A 23,887-nucleotide genomic window follows, 5' to 3' on the forward strand; every position below is an offset into this window, starting at 1 on the left:
GTGCAAAAATGACATGGTATTGAACTGATTCGATCACAATTATGCAGCATAATGTGCATTTTATTGCTGTATAATTTAGTAAACTCTACCTCATAATTTTGCCCACTCTTTCGGTATAATTGATTGGGTCTGCCTATAAACTACACGGTAATGCTGACAGACGGGCTCAGCGAGTTAACGTTCGCCACTGAAATATGCAGTGATCTGCAGGTCATGAGTTCAAACTTAAGGAAGTTCAATTCAGCCTTCCATTTTTCTGGTAGGTAGGTAATGTGTGCTTCATTAATATAGGTAACAGTAACACCTGTTATTTACACTCCTTAGAAGCAGCAGAAGTGAGGTATGAAGCATGGGGGGCAAACCTGCAACCTAAATACATTGGTGAAGTTGTGAAGGGGTAGTATGATCACAAAGTGTGTACACTGCAGTATTCCAACGTTTGTGAACATTTCTGTGTACAGTATCTGAAAAAGCAACACTTTACTGTGCACCTCGGAAATGCGCACTCAATATTTTTCTAAGTAGTTTAAAGTTAAAGGTAGTTCACAAACTTAAGATCTATCCAAATTTTTAAAAAAATACAAAAAGTAAAAAATACAACAAGTGGCACTTTTGTACTGGAACAATAGGCAAACGTTATTGCTGAAAAGGTGCAGGTCTCTTGGAACTTTTTACATTACAAAGTGTGTTTAGGCTGGTTAAACATACCAATGACTTCCTTATATTATCGGTCAACTACAGAAATGTACACTTTCCCAAACACTGTAATGGGAGTGACACAAATGTCAGAGAGGAAATTAACAAATCCCCATGCAAAATTTAAGAACATTTTTGATTTTATGCACAGAGAGAGAGAGACTGCTTTATTTTCTGGTAACGCCCCCGTCCATTTATTTTCAATGGATCCTTCCCTACATGTGTTACATGTATTGCCACAATAATGTTCACGTAAAAAATGTGCCATTGTCAGAGAAATGCTTTCTTTATGCTACAATCGGTAAGAATACAAGATTGTTGTACTAGGATAAAACAGAGCTGAAAAGTAAAGAATAATACTGGGTACAGTGGAACAACAAACAGTAAGATGGCCTTGTCATGCCTCACTGCTAGGATTATCGAGTCTTAAAAGACCGTGCTAAGTTTTGTTTCAATTAGCTATTTGGATTTCCGAATTCGACTAAGATTTGAGCATGTTTGAAGACAGCAGGTCATGAGATCTGCAAAAAGCATGTGCAAGCGGAACCCACTAGAGGACAGGGTGAGGCACTGTGCGATTGAACAGCTTGCGGATGACAAATATCAACTCTTATTTCTGCTGCATAAAAAAGCACATTTTAGGAGTGGGCGTAATGCCATATGTTTTAAACGAAAACAATATTCCAACTTTCAAAGTGGATTGGTAATTACTCTGCGAAAATAACATTGTTTGAGATCAGACTTTATAAACAGCCCAACATTTTACGGTTAGAGCAACTAGATGTCACAGAAAATGTGACGAGATAAGAACAAGATTTACTGGCCTATTTAGAGCAGTGAAAACACAAGCACTTGGCTTAAATGCTCTTTAACAAAGAAAACGTTGCTGCTGAAACATACCCTAAAATGGAAGCAGAGGAGCAATAGTGTAATTGGGCCCTCCTCTCTGGGAGGGCTAAACACAGGAAGAGGCATGGCAAATGCATGTCATGGACAAATGGGGAGAAAGAATATGAGAGCGATGATGGAGACAGCAAATGGGAAGCTTATGGGCAGGCTGAAGCCCACAAAGTACATACAACGTGCCTCTTCGAGATGTCTAGCCGAGATCTAAAATAGGAAGTAAAATGAAAATTATTCCCATATCCAAAGAAAAAACACAAGTGTTGTTATGATTCTACAAACTTTTAGTCCGTCATGTTCTGCTGCATAGTTTTTGCATGGTGCAGCATTTGCTCATTACTTGCTTTCTGGTGCTGTTAGGTATCTTAATGCATAAACTGTTGTCAGTGCTTTGAGGGTTCATCAAAGGTGGAAGGGGGGATCAGTTTTTCTCACTTTCCACTTACACGTGCGAGTGTGCACAGTGGTTCTTTCTTTTCGGGTACTATGTGCAACTCAATGTCTAACTGTCCTGCTAGTTGTGATCTTGTAACCTTACACTAACCTGCGCAAATTTGATAAAAAGGTTTGTACTATGCTCATGATGTATGAGTAAGTGTCTCTATGCATATTGTTGTGTGGTGGGTATGGCTGTTTCTGACTGGCTGCAACTCTGTCCAATAATGTGAACAATAAGATTTTGTTTCACTTATGATGTCAATATCTTTGTCCTCTGTATTATAATTGATGTCTACTGTGTGTCTAATGTCGGACTTCATTACCCAGTTCTTGGAGGTTTATTATTAAAACTTATTACTGTTCACATGCTTGTTTATTTTGTTTTAGAGTGCATTGTCTGAGTGCCCAACACTTTCTTTTCTTAGCATATGTCTTAATGTTAGAATACAACATCATCTTGTGTTTCTCACTGTTTTGTTTTCAGTGTTTCTATTTTTCCAAACTAGACTGACTTTCTAAAGATATTTGTTTCTTTTTTTCCTGTTGTCACTATGTTCTGTGACCTAGTGGCAATGTATGCCAAGTCCATGTGCTAGTTAGTAGCCTGTTTTCACATTGTGGTTTTGCTTCATTGTCCATGTGCTCCATGCTTTAGTCTTAGTATAGTTCCAGTACTTGTTTTTTGTCTCCTTATAAGTACATGGGTTTCCTATCCCCTTGGCAGTATCTCCTTGGGCCATGTATGCAACTTAAGTGTGTGCCCTTAAGTGTGTTTCAATGCAGGTATACTGGCCAAATGGACATTTTCTTCAGTACTAGTAGCGTATATAGGTGAAAATTGAAGTGGGGTTAGGTCAAATGACCCAATATATGGATCTATAATTTGGGTAGGTAAGGTGAATTTCCTAACCTCCCACTGATAAACCATGGTGTGCCTGCTGACTATGATGAATGTTGCTCAACGTGCTTCTTTTTTTCTGTGGCTGCTGGTGCACAGATTGGGGTGGGGTGAGTGGAGCAAGGGGTTCTGGATGTGATGTAATGGTTTGATGGGAGGTAGGATGTTAGAAGTCCTATGGAAGGGGAGCAAAGATGTGAGCTCCAGGTCTTATAAGAATTTCCCAGTCATGATTCTGTCTATGAGCAAGAGCCATACTAAACTACATAGTGTTAGAGATGCCTAACATTTATAGCTTGGAGATTAAGGCCTGCAGGGGATTGTGGATGGAGGATTGACTGGATAACATTTCCTGCAGTCATTCACTGGTAGCGAAAGTAAGTTTAGGTCCAAGTACCTCATGATCGAGCTCACTGTTTTTCAGAACCTAAATGTTACATTTTTATTTAAAGCCGAGTAATGGAGGATTTTTTTATCCAGAACATTTGGTGATAATCTGATTTTTATCTAGAAAAAATGTGGATGTGGTTACAATTTTATTGGTACATTCTCAGCCTTTCAGATACTTTCTGATGTTGAGGAGGGGATAGAAAAAATTCTGTGAAAGGCATGTCTTCAAAGGATATATGACATTACCATGCATGCCATTACAACACATGCTTTATCACGCATGTAATACCATGTGTTGACCTTTATATTGCTTACATTATGGACCTTTATCAAACCAAATGTGTGTATATGTTTATATGTGTGTGGGCATATGTATATTAAGGTGAAAGTAACGTTACAGTTAGATGTGATAAAAAAATCTGTTTTTGTTTAAAGATAACATTAGCAGTTCACTGAAAAAAACAAAGCTTAAAATAACATGAATTTTTCAGACACCATTAACATTTCAATCTAAAAGAAAACACAGAAATTCACCAGCTATAGTTAGCAGCACTAACTATAACTTTCGCCCCGCCATGCACTGCTTATGATCTTGCATATGACATCATTCATGACATGGTATATGACATCATATTGACATCACTGATGACGTCATCCAAGCTTAGTTTTCCCATATATTGCTCTATAACTTTCTATTGCATTACAGGTCTGACAGTAAGTACAAAATAACTCAGGAGAATATCAGACATTATTAGTGTCATCACAGATACATCTCCCTTAGGTGTAGAATGCAAGCATTATGTGCAACAGTGACTCTATAACATACACTTTGCAGGTAGCATAGTTCACATTAACAATTAATGTCAGATATATGGGAAACCCTAATTTAGTAGGGTGTTCAATCTGTATGCAACTGTTTACAGAAATCCAGGTTCCTAAAAATAGGGAATGTCTGTCTCAAAACAAATGCCCTACCATGGACAGCTTTTACTTGTATCAAACCTCTGACACCACTGAAACTACATTGAAAAATAAGTTGATATCAGACGAGAAACGGGTACCGTAAACAGTGTTTGAAGAGAGTTTATTCTATACCATACTGTTTGCAAACAGTGAAACTTTCATAAGAAATACACCACAGAGTATTAAAAAGAATCTAAGAACATTGTACACGTTATCCAAGAGTTGTAAAAAAAGACACTGTTAGCTCAAAATAACCACAATCTGAAGGTATTAAATATCATACTACGTGCACCCTTCATACGGTGCTGAAAACTGTACATATAGCCCATCCTCTGAAGCAAGACCAGCACATGTACGTAGGTTAGTACCTGGTGCACAGTCTTCTATGTTAAGTTGAATTTGTCATGCTGGCAGGTTTCTCTCTAATAACACAAGGCTGCTTACAAAAGTTAGTATCTACTATGTATAAACTTTCTCTTGCTGTAAACTTTTTCTGCAAACCAAAAACTTGGCATGGAACATAATGAACTCAAGTCAACTGTCACCTGCACACAGAGTTACTCTTGAATGCAAAGATTGATAATGCGTTCAGTACATCTACACACCTATGGTGCAATAGGAGCACATGTGTTTTGTAAAAACGTACACTAATTAGCTGGACCCAAGCTGTACATAATTAGGTGGAGAAGTAATATGATACTTGTCTGCCACTATTTAAACAAAAAAACAAAATAAAACACTCATTGGATGATGTCATCAGTGATGTCATTATAGCAAACAATGCACTATTGATTATAACACACACCCCACCCCTTCAACATTGTAGTAAATTATATATAAAGGCCCATCCCCATTTTCACATAGAGAAGACACAAACCCAAGGAGGTGTTGGCCCCTCTCAACCCACACACCACACAATACCAAATGAACAGGTGCCCTGCCAAAAGGAGACCCGCCGAACACATGCACTTCCAGATCCACACCGATCCCAACAATCCTCAGAGGAACCCTTGTCTACAGACCCCCTGGGCCCTGACCCCAATTCAGCAACTCGATTGCCGACTTCATCAGCACACACGCCCTCACCTCCATGGACTACATCCTGATGGGGGGACCTGAACTTCCACCTCGAGAACAACAATGACACCAACTCCACCACCCTGATCGACAACCTCGCCAACCACGGACTCAGACAGCTCGTGACAATACCCACCCACACCGCCGGCCACACGCTCGACCCCATCTTCACCGCAAGCCCCCATGTCTCCTTCAACCACACCACCGAACCCCACTGGACGGACCCCCACTGCATCAACTTCACCTTCAGGAAGCCCACTACGCACCACCGCACCCAACAGATGCCTCGACACTGCTGGAGCAAAGTAACCGTAGACCAGCTAACCACCATCCTCGCCCAGAGCCCACCCGCAGACTCCACCGACCCCGACACCGCCGCCCGCAACTACAGACAATGGATCGACATCTGTGCCGACACCCTCGCCCCACTCAAGACACCCTCCAACAGCCACATTAGCAAGAAAGCCACCTGGTTCACCGCAGACCTCCAGACCTTCAAACGGACATGTCAAAAACTGGAGAAGAACTCGCTCCGCGAACGAACACCAGACAGCTACGCAGCCCACAAGAACGCCACCCGCAGACACCATCAACTCATCAGAGCTGCAAAGCGGGCCTCATTCAAAGACCGCCTAGATAACAACGCACACAACAGAGCTCTTCAACATCGTGAAGGAACTCTCCAACCCCAGCTCTAACATGAATGACATCCCGCCCTCGCAAGATCTGTGCGACTCGCTGGCCACCTTCTTCCACCGCAAGATCACCGACATCCACGACAGCTTCAATGCCACGACGACCCCGACAACCACCGCCCCCCACGACCACCGCCTGCACCAACCGCCTGCTCTCCTGGACCAGCATCAATTACGAGGACACCAGAGAGATCATGAACACCATCCACTCCGGATCTCCGTAAGACCCATGCCCACACCACATCTTCAACAAAGCCCGCACAGCTATCGCACCCCACCTCCGGAAAGTAATCAACATCTCCTTCGAGACAGCAACCTTCCCGGAAAGCTGAAAGCACGCCGAGATCAACTCCTTACTCAAGAAACCCAAGAGGACCCCAAGGGGGAAACATCCTTTACAACGCAACTTTTACCACGCAGTGCCTTTACGACGCAACTTTTACAACGCAAACCATTACAATGCATTGCGCTGGAGGGCGCTCTAGGATAGGGAATAGGTTTAATTTACTGTCCAACACCTTCCCTACTATCCACGGGGACTGGAGTTGGAATAGTAAATTAAACTATTCACTATCCAGCGCCCCAAAGCACTATGCGTTGTAATGGTATGCGTTGTAAAAACCGCGTTGTAAAAGCATGCAATGTAAAAGCATGCGTTGTAATGTCATACATCCACCCCAAGGACCTGAAGAACTTCCAGCCCATCTCCCTGCTCTCGTTCCCGGAGAAGGTCACCGAGAAAATCGTCAACAACAACTGACGCGCAACCTCGAGGAAAACAGTATCCTGGAATGATCTCAGTCCGTGTTCTGCAGCAACCACAGCACCGAAACCACCCTCATTGCCGCCACCGATGACATCAGGACCCTGCTTGACAAGGGAGAAACAGCGGCCCTCATCCTCCTGGACCAGTCAGCCACCTTCGACACGGTCTGCCACCGCACACTACAAACACGCCTACACAACGCCGGTATCCAAGAAAAGGCCCTGCACTGGAACACATCCTTCCTCTCTGGCAGAACTCAGAGCGTCCACCTCCCCCCCCTCCGCTCCAATGCCACCAAAATCCTCTTTTTTACCCCAGGGTTCTTCCCTCAGCCCGACACTGTTCAACATCTACATGGCACCCCTCACCCGCGTCGCCCGACAGCACGACCTCAACATCACCTCCTACGCTGATGACACCCAGCTGATCCTCTCTCTCACCAAAGACTCTCACACCTCCAAAATCAACCTCCACGAAGGAATGAAGGCCGTCGCCGAATGGATGAGGAACAGCCGACTGAAGCTTAACTCGGACAAGACGGAGGTCCTCATCCTCGGCTCCACGCCTTCAGCCTGGGATGACTCCTGGTTGCCGACAACACTAGGAACACGCCCTACACCCATCGACCACGCACGTAACCTGGGGGTCATCCTCGACTCCACCCTCTCCATGACTAAACAGGTCAACGCCGTCTCCTCATCCTGCTTCAACACCCTCCGAATGCTCCATAGGATCTTCAAGTGGATCCCCCCAATAACAAGAAGAACAGTCACCCAGGCCCTCGTCACCAGCAGGCTGGACTACAGAAACGCCCTCTACGCAGGAACTTCGGCCAAGCTCCTGAGACGACTGCAGCGCATCCAGAACGCCTCGGCACGTCTGATCCTCGACAACCCCCGCCGCAGCCACATCTCACCCCACCTGAGAGACCTGCACTGGCTCCCCGTCAACAAGAGGATAACCTTCAAGCTCCTCATCCAAGCACACAAAGCTCTCCACAACACCAGCCCAGCATACCTCAACAGATGACTCAGCTTCTACACCCCCACCCGCCAGCTCTGCTCCACTGGCCTCGCCCTTGCCACAGTCCACCGCATCTGAAGAACGACCACCGGTGTCAGATCCTTCTCCCACCTCCCCGCCAAGACCTGGAACACCCTCCCCACCAACCTACGGCAGACCCAAGACCTACTGGCCTTCAGAAGACTCCTCAAGACCTGGCTCTTCGATCAGTAGCAACGCCCTTCTCCCCAGTGCCTTGAGACCCTCACGGGTATGTAGTGCGCTTTACAAGTGTATTGATTGATTGATGACACAAGTCCTTAACTAACCCCAACTTGTTCAGGAACACAGGTTCTAATTGTTCCAACAGTGCACTCATGTCTCCATCATCCACATTCATGACTTGATTAGCAGCACAGAGATTCACCACAATATTCAAGTCATATTGGTGTGACCATCCCAAAATTGGTAGACCCTCACTAGCTACGTATACCTTTCCCCACGTATGACGGTCCATGAACTCAATCCTAACACTTTCATAACCCATCATGCCAATGCTGGCCCCCTGATAACCTTTCAACACTACATCAGTTGAACATAACATCCTTTCAGGCCATACTGAATCAAACATAAGTTTTGGTATGATGGTGTGTAGTCATCCAGCATCAACCATTAAGGCAATCTTTTTCCCATCCACTTGAAAATCCCATTTGGGAAGTATCCTTCTTTAGTTTCCACATCATCAACATCTTCTCTATCAGAGTAAGTTCTAAGAACTATATGCTCCATGACCTCCTCTGCTTCTTCTATCGAGGCAACTTTGCTGTTAGTTGCCTTGCATACACGTGCAAAGTGACCATTCTTCCCACCAGCATAACAATTCTTTGAGTCTACCTTATGAAAATTACTGTCACATATGTAGCAACAGCATGCTGTGGATTTACTTTGCGCTGACAAAAGGTTAGTGGTTCTCATACCTCCCACCTTTCCAAGTATTGTACTAGATACACCAAGTTTTTCTTTACTAGCGCTACCAGATCAGAGTCACTGATTACCTCCGCTACCTCAACAGTACTTTTACAGTCCATCTTTTGCATCTCCATCATGCATTTGTCTGATTCTTCTACTATCTTAGCAATTTTAATAGGGTGCTTTAACATAGGATCACTGGCAGCTCAAAGATGTTCCTGCATTTTCTTGTTGTTGCATTAGACTATAAGTTGATCCCTTATAAGCTCATCTGTCATTGGTCAAAACCTGCACTTTACGGCCAACTCCCTTAATCTGCCCACATATTCATCCTCCGACACATTGGGCCTCTGTGGTTGTGTGTAAAATTTGTGATGTTGCATAACAATGTTCACAGTTTTGGCAAAACGCTTTTGTAGCCGCAACTTCGCTTCTTAGACACATCCTCAATGACATTACCATTTTCCTCATACACTTGTGGCAAATATTTAAAAATGTGTTGACCTTCCGTGCCCATACACCCATTCAATAATGCTTCCTTTCTGAGAGGGGAAAAATTGGAGCCTCCAAGGGCCACCAAATAATTTTCAAAAGTCTCGAACCAATACTCCTACTCAATGGGTGGGTCACCTTGCTACATTAAGAATGAAGGTTAGCATCACAATCGACTGATTGATGCTCATGTTGGCTGAATACGTTCACCAACTGGAAAAGCTGTATCAAATGAAAGAAAATGCACAGGTGCAAAATGTCAAGATAACCACTAGATGGCACTGCGGGTCAAACTTCGATCCATCAGCTTGCGGGTTGTATGACAGCCTAGGTTAGGTGGTGCTGTTGTTGACTGGGAACAAAACCAGGGCTGCAGAGTGACAGGAAAAGGCAGCGCAGAGCAGATCGAGGTAAGGAGACTCAGGGCAACTTTTCAAAAGAATAAAGGGGCATATTATCAAGGGGGTTTATCTCCGCTTTTTTGGCTTTAAAAGCCAAGAAAGCGGAGATAAAATTATCTCCCTATTACCTAGCTGTCGCTAACAGCAGTTAGCGACAGCTAGTAGGAGATAGCGACCATCTTGGGCCCCGCTTTGCATGTCAGTGAAATATATCACTAATGACATGCAAAGTGGGCGTGCCAAGATGTTAGCGACTGGAAACAGTCGCTAACATCGCTATCTCCTATTACCAACTTTTGGAGATGTTCGCGCTAAGCGCGAATATCTCCAAAAGCTAACAGCTGCCCCAGAGCAGTTCTTAGCCATGTTATCCAATGGTAGGTGGATAACATGGCTAAGAGCATTAGCTCGGTAATGCATGAATATCGCTGACTTTTCAGTGATATTCATGCATTTCGGCTGATTATTATCGCTTAGGAAATAAACCTTGATAATAGCAAGGTTCCTAAGCGATAAAAATCGTCGCAGCTCGGCGATAAAAATATTGCCGCTAAGCCAAGCTAGTTGTTGGTAATATGCCCCAAAAATCTCCATAATGCTGCCCATTTCCAAAGAAATGCACTAGTTAACTATGCTGAAGTATCAGCAACAACGCCCATTAAGCTCATGAGATGTCACTTGGCAGGGCCGTGCTGGGAAGGCTCGAGTCAGCGCAGACCAGTGGAGTCGTGCTCATGCCAGGGGGGGGGGGGGGGTTGCCCAATAAAACCAAGTCAGTTAAGAGAGCTCCAAATGGAACCGGACACCGGTAGAGGTACAAAACACTCGGGTGGGGCCGCACACCAAAGACAACTTTTAACACATAGACTGTCAGTTCTGCGGTGTCTAGCAGATCCCATCCTCATGTCGCCAAAATGATGTTGTAACCACCTTCCACATATGATTGGAGGCTTGGGCGGTGAACACACCACGTTTATTTACAGATAAAAACCCGTGTCCATACAGCCAGACAGTGCAGCTTCTCTCGTCCTCCCAACCGCCCTCGAACCCTCCTATGTCACAATACCTGTGACATCAATACATTCCTCTTGAAAAAAGCTGCTAACACCAGAACAAACCCAATACTAATGATTATAACAGTTACTCTACTGTTTGGCTTTTCAGTGAATTTCTAGGGTTTAAAAAAAAATATATATATAATTTTTTGAGTGTATATATGGTAGAATAACTTTTGAATATATCCTGTGTGGGGACATCATTGTGAAAGGAAAATGCTTTGATTTGTAACATAGAAGGAAAGGGTGCTCAGCTTGCAAAATCTTTCTAAATAGATATGTCTGAGTATAATACAGGGTAATACAACAATATTTCATTTGGGATTGTCCGTCTCCTGGGTTCTTGTATCTCTCACATTGAGAGATCTTCCCAGCAAGTTCGTTAATAATCTAATAGCACACTTTCAAGGACTCTGTATGTGTTTTTACATTAAAGAGGTAATTATAATTCAGAAAGAGAGTGATCATTTTTGGCATTAATATATAGTACTAATTTTTACTAAGTAAATCTATTCTTAAAGTGTTTCATTACTCTCACAAAAGAGTCTCAAGAGCAGCTCACGGGACACTCACGAGCCTATAGAGTTATACATTTTGTTCTAAAATATTGTATAGAGTTCTTTTTCACATGTTCAGTAAGTGTTTAATGCTAATCTAGTAGGGTGTGGGTAGGGACTAAACCTCTCTCTCAGATGTCGGGTGTGCATAGTAGGGGGTGGGGGTGGACTGGCCTCTCCTTTCAGACCTCTGCCTCAGATGATGGGTGTTTGTAGTAAGGTGTGGGGATGGACCTCTCTCTCAGATGACAAGTGTGCGTAGTAGGGTGTGAGGAGAGACTAGCCTCTACTTTGAGTCCTCTCTCCTGGATAACAGGTGTACTCAGTAGGATGTATGAAGGGGCAGGCCTCTCTATTGAGACCTCTCTCTAATATATCGGGTGTCTGTAGTAGGGTGTGCAGAGGGACTTGCCTCTCCTCTGAGACTCCTCTGTTTTTTGACTGCTGTACGTATTAGGGTATGGGGAGAGTCTTAACTCTCTACTCCGAACTCATACCAAGCCAATATTTTTAAATAGCAGACTCTGATGAACACCGTCTCCACTAACACTCCTTTCTACAGTGTGTAGACCAGAGTATATTCAAAGAACACCTTCTCCTTTCTATTAATCGCGATCCCGCGAGAGTCTCATGAGATTGTAACATTTTCTTTTAAAGAATTCGAATTCTATTCTTTAAAGTACTTATGTTTTATACACCTCCTCTCAATGATAAGGGGCACAATATCCATTTCTCCTACTCTTTTTTACTTTTCACGATTCCGCAAGAGTCCCGGGAGCCGCATTTCTTTCTGCTCCTGCAGGGTGGGAGCAAACCTGTGTTCTCTGCCCGGGAGGAGGTGTCGGTAGTTGGATTTCTGGCCCTAGCCCGCTCTCTGCTGCCACCGGTCACCGGGGCCATATGACCCAGTTAAAAAATACATTGGCCTGGGGTCCCCAGATCCTTCAGAAGGCTGCCGCATGCCCCCCACCCCATTAAAAATATATAACTCCCTTGCGATGGTGGCCTTTCGAAGTCTTGTGGTGCTGAACAACACGCCCCCCTCCCCAATACAAAAATACTTCTGCCCCTGGGGATGGGGCACCGAGGGCCATTAAATAACTATTGGACGGAGGCCACATGACCATCTCCTCACATAAACAAATATAATACAAAGCAGAAATGTGAAATGAGTGGAGTAGCCTCTTATTTCACATTCCGTGCTCCAGCTGGGAAGTCCCCTACAATGGCCTGCAAGGCCTTCTTAAAAAAAAAATTCTGTTGCTTGAAGTGGCTTAGAAGGGGCAGGGGCACCGCCAACCCTTTTTTAAATGTTGTGGGGGCTGCAGGGAGTACAGTTGCCCCCTAGGAACATTAAAAAAATATGTTGCAGTAAGACTCCAGACTAATTGAATTCCTGTACGCTCTTCAGCTGGAGAGCAGGGATCCCTTGTAATTAGTTCTATGGCTGCATTTTGTCTGTTTAAGAATGTTAAAGAAAGACTTAACACATGCGCATGGTTGATTTGTAGATAAATGCTTTATTTCAAATATTTATGAGTCATTATTATTATTCATTGGAATGTACTTGCATGGAAATACATTTGATTATAGTCCATGATAAATTGTTGTGTTGATTTATTGACAAAACCAATAAGTCAGCTTTATATATTTTGATGTGCTGGCCCCTTGATAAAGCCAATAGGCTCGCTTTTTTGATAAAGTCAGGCTCTGCGCCCAACCCCATGCACGGCGATGGAGATCTTACTTTACGTTTAAAAAAACATAGAAATTCACCCAAAAAAAAAGATTAAGTGACATTTTAGTTAGGAATTGTAATATCTTAGTTTATATTTAAAAAAAACTTTGAAATTCACTGGAAAAAAAAGCAAAGGTTAAAGGGCATTATAAATAGGTGAAAATGTCAGTTAAAATATCATGTTTTAAACTAACAAAATCACTGAAATTCATCAGTTATAGTTAGCTCACGTAACTGTAACTCATGCCTTTAAGTATATATAACTCACACCCTCGCCATACACTGCTTATGACCTCACATATTACATGACTCATGGCATGTTCTATCCCATCATTGATAACATCACTAATTACATCTGAACTGACATCATTGATGACAACACTATGCATGTGGGGTGCTCTTAGACTTTATCTTGTTTAACATGGAGTACTTCTTCCACCCCAAACTTAGTGATTTGTAAACGGTGCACCATTTCACTTTTAAAATGAACAATTACACTTGTCTCCGTGACTTACCCAATTTCAATGCTACAAACATGTGTCCCACTGAGTAAGTGGGTGCGTCATTGCTTCAAGTTCCAGAAGGGTTTAATGGATAAAGAAACTATAACTCGGGATGAGAGAATCTTAGGCCAAAAATGGTAACATTACAGACCTGAGGAGAACACATCGCTCTGCAGCTCACACAGCTACACTCCCACAAAAATGGATATTAGTGCACAAGTAGCCCACACTATTCTCACATCTGTTCAAACCATCACAGAGAGCTATAAGTAAGAATAAGGATATGCAAATGCAGAGCTGTGTGAGTTGATCTGAAGAACAGAAACTAAAGTTAGGCTGCCTCAAAAGACTCTGGTATGGGAATGATGCACGATAAAATGTTTATTAGAGTAAGTGAGGGGGGAAAAGTTGAACGTATATTGGGTCTGTGAAGCTGTCTCACATTTAAGGTTCTATGCTCCTAAGATGTTGTTATAAGCCTCTTCAATTGATCCCCTTCTAAGGAACCTATAGTGCTAACTGTATGAGATATTAGGTGGTTGCTACTGTTCGCATCATTAATGTGTTTGTTGTTGTGTAACTCTAGGTGTGCGACAGGAGAGGGCTGGCAGGAGATTCTGCTGGCCTGCAGCTATGGGAAGCGGTGTGACCCTGAATCAGATTACAACCCAGGAGAGGAGGACACCTGCGGAACCAGCTTTGCATACTTATATTTCATCAGTTTCTACATGCTCTGTGCCTTCCTGGTGAGTTTTTGCCATGCTGTTTCTGATCCTGTTCATCTCACTTATTCTTTGTCAATACATCATAATAGACATCGCCAGACACGCATCATTCGGACCTCATAATTCCCTCAGATCTTCTTGGCTAAGTTACCATGAGAGTGGCCTATGGAAACCATGGTGATCTTCCAAGGCTGTGTACTATCTGACATCAAAGTATTTTTGTGACTGACCTCTATGAGACTTCACTGACTTCAATGCTAATCCCTGTGAGAGTGGTGTGAGGCTGCTTTTCATCGGTAAGACTTACTTGTTCTGAGTCTTCGACTATCCCTATGGGACTTCACTCATTAATTTTCAGTGATACCTGTGATATGTCACTTGCATATGTAATATGTCTGTTCTGAAACTTCACTGTGAGCCTCCTCTAACATCTCAAGGTTTTATTAGCCCTCATAGCACTACACTCTTCTCTGTGGTAGTTTGCTAACATTATTCGGATTTGAATGTCTGAGACTTCACTAATCTCTTTCATATTTCCCTGGCCTCTGAGATGTCACTGAAATCTGTAAATCCTCAGTGACCTCTTTAAAGGTTCACTAATTCTAGTTTTACTTCTTTTTTTTACATCTGTAGGAGTTCACTGACATCTAAAACTTTTATTATTGCTGTAAACTTTCTTTGACGACTGTGGGAGTTACCAAAACCTATGTGAAACTTTAATAATATCTGTGTGATTTTACTTACCACATTTTTCTCTATTTGACTTCTCTGGAATTCATGGCCTCTGTGCTCTCCATCTCCAGAAATCAACTTACCTCTTTCATATAACACTGACCTCTGTAAGACACCACCTCTCACTATGAGATATGTTTTGATCACTATGAGATTTCTTGGATTTGTGAAATGACTGATTTTAATTTTCAGGCTGTGCACAAGAAGAAGTATCAAGGGCAGTTGTAAAGTTCTCTGAGTGAGCACGTTTATACAGCAATTTCCTACTTGCTCAGCCAGGATTTAAGTAGACCAACCATGAAGGGTGCTAAATTAACCAACCTTTTTAATGTGAAACAAATAAATATAGTATTATCTCAACACTACTTTCTACTTGGCACAATATCCCATGCCACGCCTCAGTGTTTGCAAAATCGTACTTTACCTTAGTTAATAAAATGAGGCAAAAAGTGACATGTTTGCAGTTAATGCATTTCCTCTGCATCCCCACTACTCATCCAAGTATGTGCATTGGTAGTTTGAGGTTAGATTATCGTCTTCCAACATCACTTACCGAGTACATGAATTTGCCATCTGTTGCGTGGACGTTACAGGCATATGACTATTCATCCAATCCCAGGGAACAAAAGGTACAGTATAATAGGATCTGTCCATTCGTTTACAACTCAATAAAGAAAACCACAACTAAACTCATTTTACAAGATAATGTCAGTCTAGATCTCATGCACTGATCTGTTGCAAAAAAAGGGCTCTGTTTGCCTGTTCATATTTCCACCATGACATGAATATGGGCTACCCCACTCATATAAATTCTTACAATTTCTCTCCAGATCATCAATCTCTTTGTAGCAGTCATCATGGACAACTTTGATTATCTGACCCGTGATTGGTCAATCCTGGGTCCACATCACCTGGATGAATTCAAAAGAATTTGGGCCGAATATGACCCTGAAGCTAAGTAAGTGGGAGTTCATGGGCAAGAATATAGGGTTCTGATTGCTAATTAAATGTATAATATTTCTTGGTGAACGTGGTCCGTATGCTTGAAGCAGTGTAGGAAACGAAAGAGGGTTTCTTCAAAGGGTGGGGTGGTTACCCATCTTTCTTGGCTTGGCAATTTGAATGTCTTACCACAGGTATTCAAGTTTGTGTCTGATCTTCATGAATAAGACCAACTCCTCCAGTTAATTCACATCTCTGGGATTGCTCATAGATCCAGTGCCTGTGCTTGCCAGGGATGGGGTTGTATGCTGTACCTTATAATTGAAATCTGTATTACAAATCGAAATCTGGTATCATCTTTCTTATGATTGTTGGTCACTGGACATGTGTTTGTTTTCCTGCAGAGGGCGCATCAAACATCTGGATGTAGTGACACTGCTGAGACGGATCCAGCCCCCTCTTGGCTTTGGAAAGTTCTGTCCACATCGGGTCGCTTGTAAGGTAATGACTCGTAGGGGGGGTCCAGGGTAGGGGGGCAATTGAGCAGGGCTCAGACTTGGCTTCCATTGTGACTTTACCACAGTACTTTAATGATTGTCTTGTTGCAATAAAGGACAGTGATCAACTCTGAAGTTTGTGGAGCACGCAATGATCCTCAAACCTGCCACAATGGGAAGAGGGGAAATCTTCCTAAGAAAACGTTCGAAAATGTTGTGCCAAATGGTTCATTGTACTGTACACATTTCAAGAAATTGGCTAAAACCCAGGAAATTTTGCAGTAAGTTATAATGCAGCACTCTTGATATTATACCAGTGATACATGGATTGTGCGGGAGCCGGAGCCTTCGCTGGCAGGCCTCTGCCACTATATGTCAACAACATCCTATTTATCATTAGCTACAAAAGCAAACCACATGCCAGACAGACTCACACATATTAAGGTACTTACTCCTAAATGCATAGACTTGCGGACTTCCCTCCTTCTGAAGATAGTTATCTGTTCATTTAGGCTTTCTCGTGGATGAGCAGGTAGCAGCCTGAAGCCAGATATACCTGAAACTCTGTGAGTTCTGAGGACAGCATAGTCTCAAGGAGCACTGCAAATGGCAGATATCCGAGGAGAAGGCTGGACCAGGTGCTCTGGAAATGCAGCACTAAGAGTACTAGCAAAAGGACAGCTGTGGTGTCCAGGGTATGTCCTAGTCTACCCCTTCACCTACTCCTCAGTCCATATTCACAAACTGAGGAAGATACTGCATTCCTGAAAGAAGATTTATCTTGATTTCAGAAAATACCACAACACTCACCTAGCAAGGTGATTTATGTAAAGTCACTTTTTGTCCTTCTGTTAATACACACCGCAATACACAAAGGTCAAGTTAGGCTGCTACGAGAATTATATACATGATCATTCAGTCAGACACTTATTCTGTCTTAGGATGTACCTCATTGTTACAGACTCGACTTTGCCAGTATATCTTCCACTACCACTGCCATACCTCATTATCAAGTACTGTGACCTACACTCATCTCTTCCAAGGGCAGTTTCATTGTCATCTCCTCCACTCCTCGTAATGGAGTACCACAGACTAAAATCAAAGCTCTGCTGTGTACCCTAATCGTGTGCCCTGGGGGATTCTACTGATGGAACTCCATCCTCACGACCTACTCCTTCAAAGAATAATCCACAACTCTGCAAATGAACCTCCATCTTCCTATGAAGCTCACCATAAAATTCCAGTATCAAGACCCTAATTTGGAATGTTTTCTGGAGTCCTGGGGAAGCCGGAGTTTACTCAGCCGAGCTTGGGTGAATTCGGGCTGTTTAGCACTGATGTACTGAGGCTTAACCCTACTATAGGTACCAACACTGTTCACCAAATTCACTCCTAGTAGCCTGTGACTCAACAGCAAATTATCATTATTAAATCCCTGGACTGAGCCTTTGTTAAAAAGAAAAATACTTAATTAATAAAGACACAACTACAAACTACTAAGCGTAAATCACAACAGCCTTTCCTGTGGGTCCTAATGGTCCCAGTATACACAGAAATCTCAGGGACATTCACAGTTGGTAAAGCACATTGGTTCTTTGCCTTAGAAAGGGGGTCTCTCTGGTACTAGGGGGTGATGTAATGCAGGATGTCCACACCCTTCCGGTTCAGGTTCAATGTCACAGTACCTTTTCAGTCATAGAAAGATTTTGCAGGCAGGATGTGCCTGCCAGCGTTGCTGTCAGTGGAAGCAATTCATAAAAGGGGGTGGTGATGGACAGAGTTCTGAATTAAGCAGAACACTCCTACCCATGTCAAAAGATCAGGGCTTGATCCATCACCGTTTTTTAGCTCACTGCACCATCCCAGCTCAGAACCTGGCTACATGCAAATTAGTCTGACCCTGGCCCAGTGCATCATGGGAACAGGGCAGACCAAACTACCAAGCCAATTCTTTACTGGAAAGGAAACAAGCTTCCGGGGACCGGTTTCTGGCATTGCAGCCGTCTTCGGCCCGGCTTGCTTGAATCCTGATGGTGCAATGAGCAAGGGACTCACATCTGAGTATACCCTACCACACTTATGGTGGCCAAAACGATTCATAAAAGGGGGTGGTGATGGACAGAGTATCTGAATTAAGCAGAACACTCCTACCCATGTCAAAAGATCAGGGCTTGATCCATCACCGTTTTTTAGCTCACTGCACCATCCCAGCTCAGAACCTGGCTACATGCAAATTAGTCTGACCCTGGCCCGGTGCATCATGGGAACAGGGCAGACAAAACTACCAAGCCAATTCTTTACTGGAAAGGAAACAAGCTTCCGGGGACCGGTTTCTGGCATTGCAGCCGTCTTCGGCCCGGCTTGCTTGAATCCTGATGGTGCAATGAGCAAGGGACTCACATCTGAGTGTGGAAGGGTATGCTCAGACATGAGTCCCTTTCTCACTGCACCATCAGGATTCAAGCAAGCCGGGCCGAAGACGGCTGTAATGCCAGAAACCGGTCCCCGGAAGCTTGTTTCCTTTCCAGTGAAGAATTGGCTTGGTAGTTTGGTCTGCCCTGTTCCCATGATGCACTGGGCCAGGGACAGACTAATTTGCATATAGCCAGGTTCTGAACTGGGATGGTGCAATGAGCTAAAAAACGGTGATGGATCAAGCCCTGATCTGTTGACTGGGTAGGAGTGTTCTGATTAACTCAGATACTCTGTCCATCACCACCCCCTTTTGAAATTATTTTGGCCACCATGAGTGTGGAAGGGTATGCTCAGACATGAGTCCCTTGCTCACTGCACCATCAGTATTCAAGCAAGCCGGGCCGAAGACGGCTGTAATGCCAGAAACCGGTCCCCGGAAGCTTGTTTCCTTTCCAGTGAAGAATTGGCTTGGTAGTTTGGTCTGCCCTGTTCCCATGATGCACTGGGCCAGGGACAGACTAATTTGCATATAGCCAGGTTCTGAACTGGGATGGTGCAGTGAGCTAAAAAACGGTGATGGATCAAGCCCTGATCTGTTGACTGGGTAGGAGTGTTCTGATTAACTCAGATACTCTGTCCATCACCACCCCCTTTTGAAATTAGTCAGTGGAAGCAGGCACTTCCATATGGTGTTCTTCTGCAAGGCCGACCAATTGCAGATAACTGTCTCTACCCTAGTCCAACAGAGGTGTGCATTTTGCACTAACCAATGGCATCTGCCATAGGAAAGTAGGGGCAGCGCTAGCATCAAGAAGAGCAGCGGGGTCATGGTCCTGGCAGTCTTACAGCTTAGGATTTTCCTCGTGCCCAGTCTAATCACCCACCGAAACAAGCTAAGTACCCACCATTGTGTCTTTGTGCTGGTGCAGCCTCTTGATGATGCTAGTAAGTTCTTGGTCATCGCTCAAGTTGGGACGACAATCGCCTTTTTGAAGCACCCATTTGCTTCTTGCTGCTAGGTGCTTTGCCACAGAACTCATTCCTCTGAGTTTCAAGATTCTCTCCGATCCAGTGGGTCAATACGGCTGTTTGTGCTGAAGATACATCTATCTGACTGCAGTTGGTCAGCTCTTGCCACCAGAAGAGGGTTTCCTGGTTTTATCATACTAGGAGCCACACTCTTCAGATCTGTCTGTGACCTGAAATGTGACTTATGTTTGTCTGTTCTTTCCCAGCGCCTAGTCAGCATGAACATGCCGCTGAACAGCGATGGCACTGTCACCTTCAATGCTACACTTTTCGCACTCGTCAGGACAGCCCTCAAAATCAAAACAGAAGGTAAGAAGGAACCTCTATTTGGCAAAGGCAGCTTCCCATTTCATACTTTCTGTGCAGTTAGTGAAAATTGCTGACAGTGAGTTTAACCTAAAATAAATCGTGGTACCCATCCTTTCCAGAGATGAATTGATCGACAGGGAAGTTCAGATATTTCCGTACCTGCTTGTGCTCTTAGAAAGCAGAGGGGCTAGTTAGTGTAATTCAGTGATGCCATCACAGTAATTTGTCAGTCTTGTAACTGATCCAAAATACCAAAAATATTGAGTTACAAATAATGTGTGTATAAAATATTTAGTCAAGAATCTCAAGGTCAAAAATATCTTGAAGGTAAGTTTATATAGGTAAGCAAAGTTTTACTTTACTTAACTCTATGTATAAGTGTCTTGACAATATATATATATATCTTGAAGGTACATAGATGTAGACTTAAGAATAGTAAAGCTATACTTACCTATTTGCACTTTCCTTCTCGATATTTTGGCCCTCATTATTTATGACACAATATTCTATCCACCCGATATTTTTAGCTTCACTATTCTATCAGACAGCCTACTGAGTACTGCTGCCCTTACAAAGTCCTACTACTGAAGTGAACCATCTTTTCCCTTTTCCAAAGAAACTGAATACATCATTGTCTTTGTCTTGATAGGTAACTTTGAGCAGGCTAACGAGGAGCTGCGAGCCATCATCAAGAAAATCTGGAAGAGAACCAGCATGAAACTGCTTGACCAAGTCATTCCACCTATAGGAGGTATTATCAATCAATTTCTTGCATGTGCAGAGATTTACCTGTGGACTGGTACAATATCTAATATTCTTCTCAGAAAATAGTGATTGGCCATCAAGAGGTATATGATTCATTGGGGAAGGGGACGGTTGAAGGAAATAGTTTGGTGATGAAATTAGTCAAATAGGTAGATGAAACCAATGCTTAGGCTGACATTTTCTCATTCCCAAGACCCTGGCTGCTCGAAGCAAGACAAAAGCTAATAAGGGAGCATTTTTTGCCATTTTTAAGAGACTTTGAGGAATGTAAATGCCAATAGGCAATAATTGAATAACTTGGGATTGACCATTGGTGCATGGTTTAGCCCAATACGCTACTCACTGAGGATTAACAAATTGTACCAATCTTTGTTGAAGAAAGGTATGAACATGGGTTATTCAAAAAAGATTCCTCCTTAAGAGTATGTCGAATTTCTAAATATAGCTTCTGTCATGTCCCAACTTAATTTTAAGAGAACGAGTTTTATCTATGCCCTTCCATCCACTGTCTGAAAAACTGAATTTTGGTGGATGGAACAGGTTTTTGCCGGAAAATCTCCCATAGATAAAGAACATATGATGGCTGTACCCCAGTATAATCACTTCTGGTGGTGATTGCCTGAGGTGGAGAGGCAGGGTGTTCCAGGTCTTTGCTGTGAGGTAGGAGAAGGATCTTCCTCTGGCTGTGGTCTTGCAGTTACATGGGATGGTGGCCAGGGCAGGTTGGGTGGAGCGGAGGTCTCTGGTGGGTGCGGGGAATATGAGGCGGTGGTTGAGGTACGCAGGTCCCATGTTGTGTAGTGCATTGTTAGGTGTGTGTGAGGAGTTTGAAGGTGATTCTTTTGCTGACTGGGAGCCAGTGGAGGTCCTTCAGGTGGCCGGTGATGTGACTGTGATGAGGGATATTGAGGATAAGGCTGGCTGTGGCATTCTGAATGTCCTGCCGTTTCTGGAGGAGTTTCTGAGTGATGCTGACATAGAGTGTGTTGCCCTAGTCTAGTCTGCTGCTGATGAGTGCATGGGTGACTGTCTTTCCGGACTCTGTGGGGATCCATTTTAAGATCCTTCGGGGCAGGCATAGCGTCTGGAAACAGGATGATGAGACGTTGTTGATCTGGTGGTTCATGGTGAGTCGAGGATGATGCAGCGGTTTCATGACTGACTGATGACTGGGTTTGTGGGGAGGTTCCAAGTGGGTCACCAGGAGTTGTCCCAAACGGAGGGGGTGTAGCCCAAGATGAGGACATGTTCCTAGCATGCTCATTACACCCAACGAATACAGCGGGCATTTGGACCTTTGTTACCAAGATGTTATTAAACTATGGCCCTATTGGATTGCTTGCACATTGACCTGTCTGGAAGGTGGAAAGAAGCGATGAAAGGAGGGACATATCGAAAGGAGAAAGGCTGGATGGAAGGATGGAAATATGGGAGGAAGGACAGAAGGCTAAAAAAAGGATGAACTTGTGAAAGAATGGATGAAAAGAAAAATGTAAAATTGAAGGGAACTCTTCTAGGGAATATCATGCTTTCTTCCCTGGCTCTCTGCCATTACAGGTATGGTTCAAAGTGTAGGGAATTTTATTTTGTAGCTGATCTCTGTTACTTGATGGTAGTCACACATTAGGTATCACGTTCATGTGCTGGACAAGAGCTCGTGTTTTGATTTACATCTCCATTGAAGTTAAATAGGTACATTATCTCCTGCAGTGGGACAGTCTACCCACTCATTGAGAGACCTGAATATGTAACAAAGAGAATTGAGGACTCTTTGATACTGAGAGAAACATCCAGAGTTCATAAGAATGGACCTTCCATGACATTTTCATCAGTAACCAAAAACAATGTGTTCGCTGTGTGGTGCTATTTCGCAAGAGCAACGATAAATATTTTTGCCAGATAAAGGAAAACTTTGTCTCTCTTTATAGTTTGACCTCATTGAATTGCCTAGAAATATAGGTTAGCAACCAATAAGATCAATCAAATTGATGCCATTCTCTCCACTTTCTCTTTCATGCTAGTTCCGGGGAATGCTGGGCCCTATATACCTTTCTATTCTAGAATCATGGCTCTGGAGGGCATGTGGGCATCAGCTCATTTTACCGCTTCAGTTCCCTTTTCCAAGCCCAGGTTTCAGGACTCCTGAGCACACCCATATTTCAGTGCTAAGGGCCATGTCCACTAGTCCTACAAGTTTAAATGCTTTTTGAAAGTGTTTTGTTTTTTGTAGACAGTACGATTTGCGCTCACTGTAAGCAAAAGTACCCTTGGGGGTATTTAGAGATTTGTGGAGGTGGAACGCAGCCTTAAAATCGGCAGTACTCTTGCCCCAGCAAACTTGAGGATCCCTCGCTCTTTCTAGAGTCTGAGGAAGAGCTGTTTATGCTTCAGATGGCTCCTCAGTCGGAAACCTCTGGCCTGAAATCCACATGCCTCAGGACAATCAGGTCATGGTGACCCTCACCCTGCCCTATTCAGGGCGAGGCAACTGTCAATAGATTTCCCTGGCCAGTACTGCCATGTTAAGTTTGGTACCTGGGGGAGAGTATATTGCTCAATGCCCTCATGTACAGAGAGAAACTTCCTGCAGGTTTGGGTCAGGGATTGTTTTTCAAAAAACAGACTTCATCTTTAGGAATTATTCTTGACCGGGTGAGACAGTGGGCCTCCTGTCATACTCTAAATATGACCCCTAGTGTGTCGCGAGTTGTCGTAAAAGCGCAAAGGTAAGATTATAGACTGACACATATACCCATTGAAAGGTCTTCGGGTATTCAGCCAAAAATCCATTGCTTGTATGATGTTGAGGGCCCGGCACTATCGTAAGGATATTGATGGCTGGCTTAATTCTGTTTCAAGAGGCATTAAAAAATATATCATTGCGTATAGGGGGAAATTCAGCTCTGATACCTAATATTTTATAAACAGCT

The 23,887-nt window shown here is 43.5% G+C and overlaps 1 protein-coding gene across 2 annotated transcripts in view; it reads left to right on the top strand.

The window, feature by feature from the left end:
* Window positions 1-23,887, top strand: part of CACNA1S (calcium voltage-gated channel subunit alpha1 S) — a 488,710-nt gene that overhangs the window by 378,856 nt on the left and 85,967 nt on the right. For both annotated transcript variants that reach the window (XM_078644201.1, XM_078644202.1), the window contains exons 33-37: window positions 14,130-14,289; window positions 15,831-15,958; window positions 16,347-16,443; window positions 20,090-20,192; window positions 20,842-20,943. In XM_078644201.1, the coding sequence (XP_078500327.1) occupies window positions 14,130-14,289; window positions 15,831-15,958; window positions 16,347-16,443; window positions 20,090-20,192; window positions 20,842-20,943 (590 nt within the window). The remainder of the gene's footprint in view (window positions 1-14,129; window positions 14,290-15,830; window positions 15,959-16,346; window positions 16,444-20,089; window positions 20,193-20,841; window positions 20,944-23,887) is intronic.

The sequence above is a fragment of the Lissotriton helveticus genome, chromosome 5_1 (genome assembly GCF_964261635.1).
Source record: "Lissotriton helveticus chromosome 5_1, aLisHel1.1, whole genome shotgun sequence".
Taxonomy (NCBI): Eukaryota; Metazoa; Chordata; class Amphibia; order Caudata; family Salamandridae; genus Lissotriton; species Lissotriton helveticus.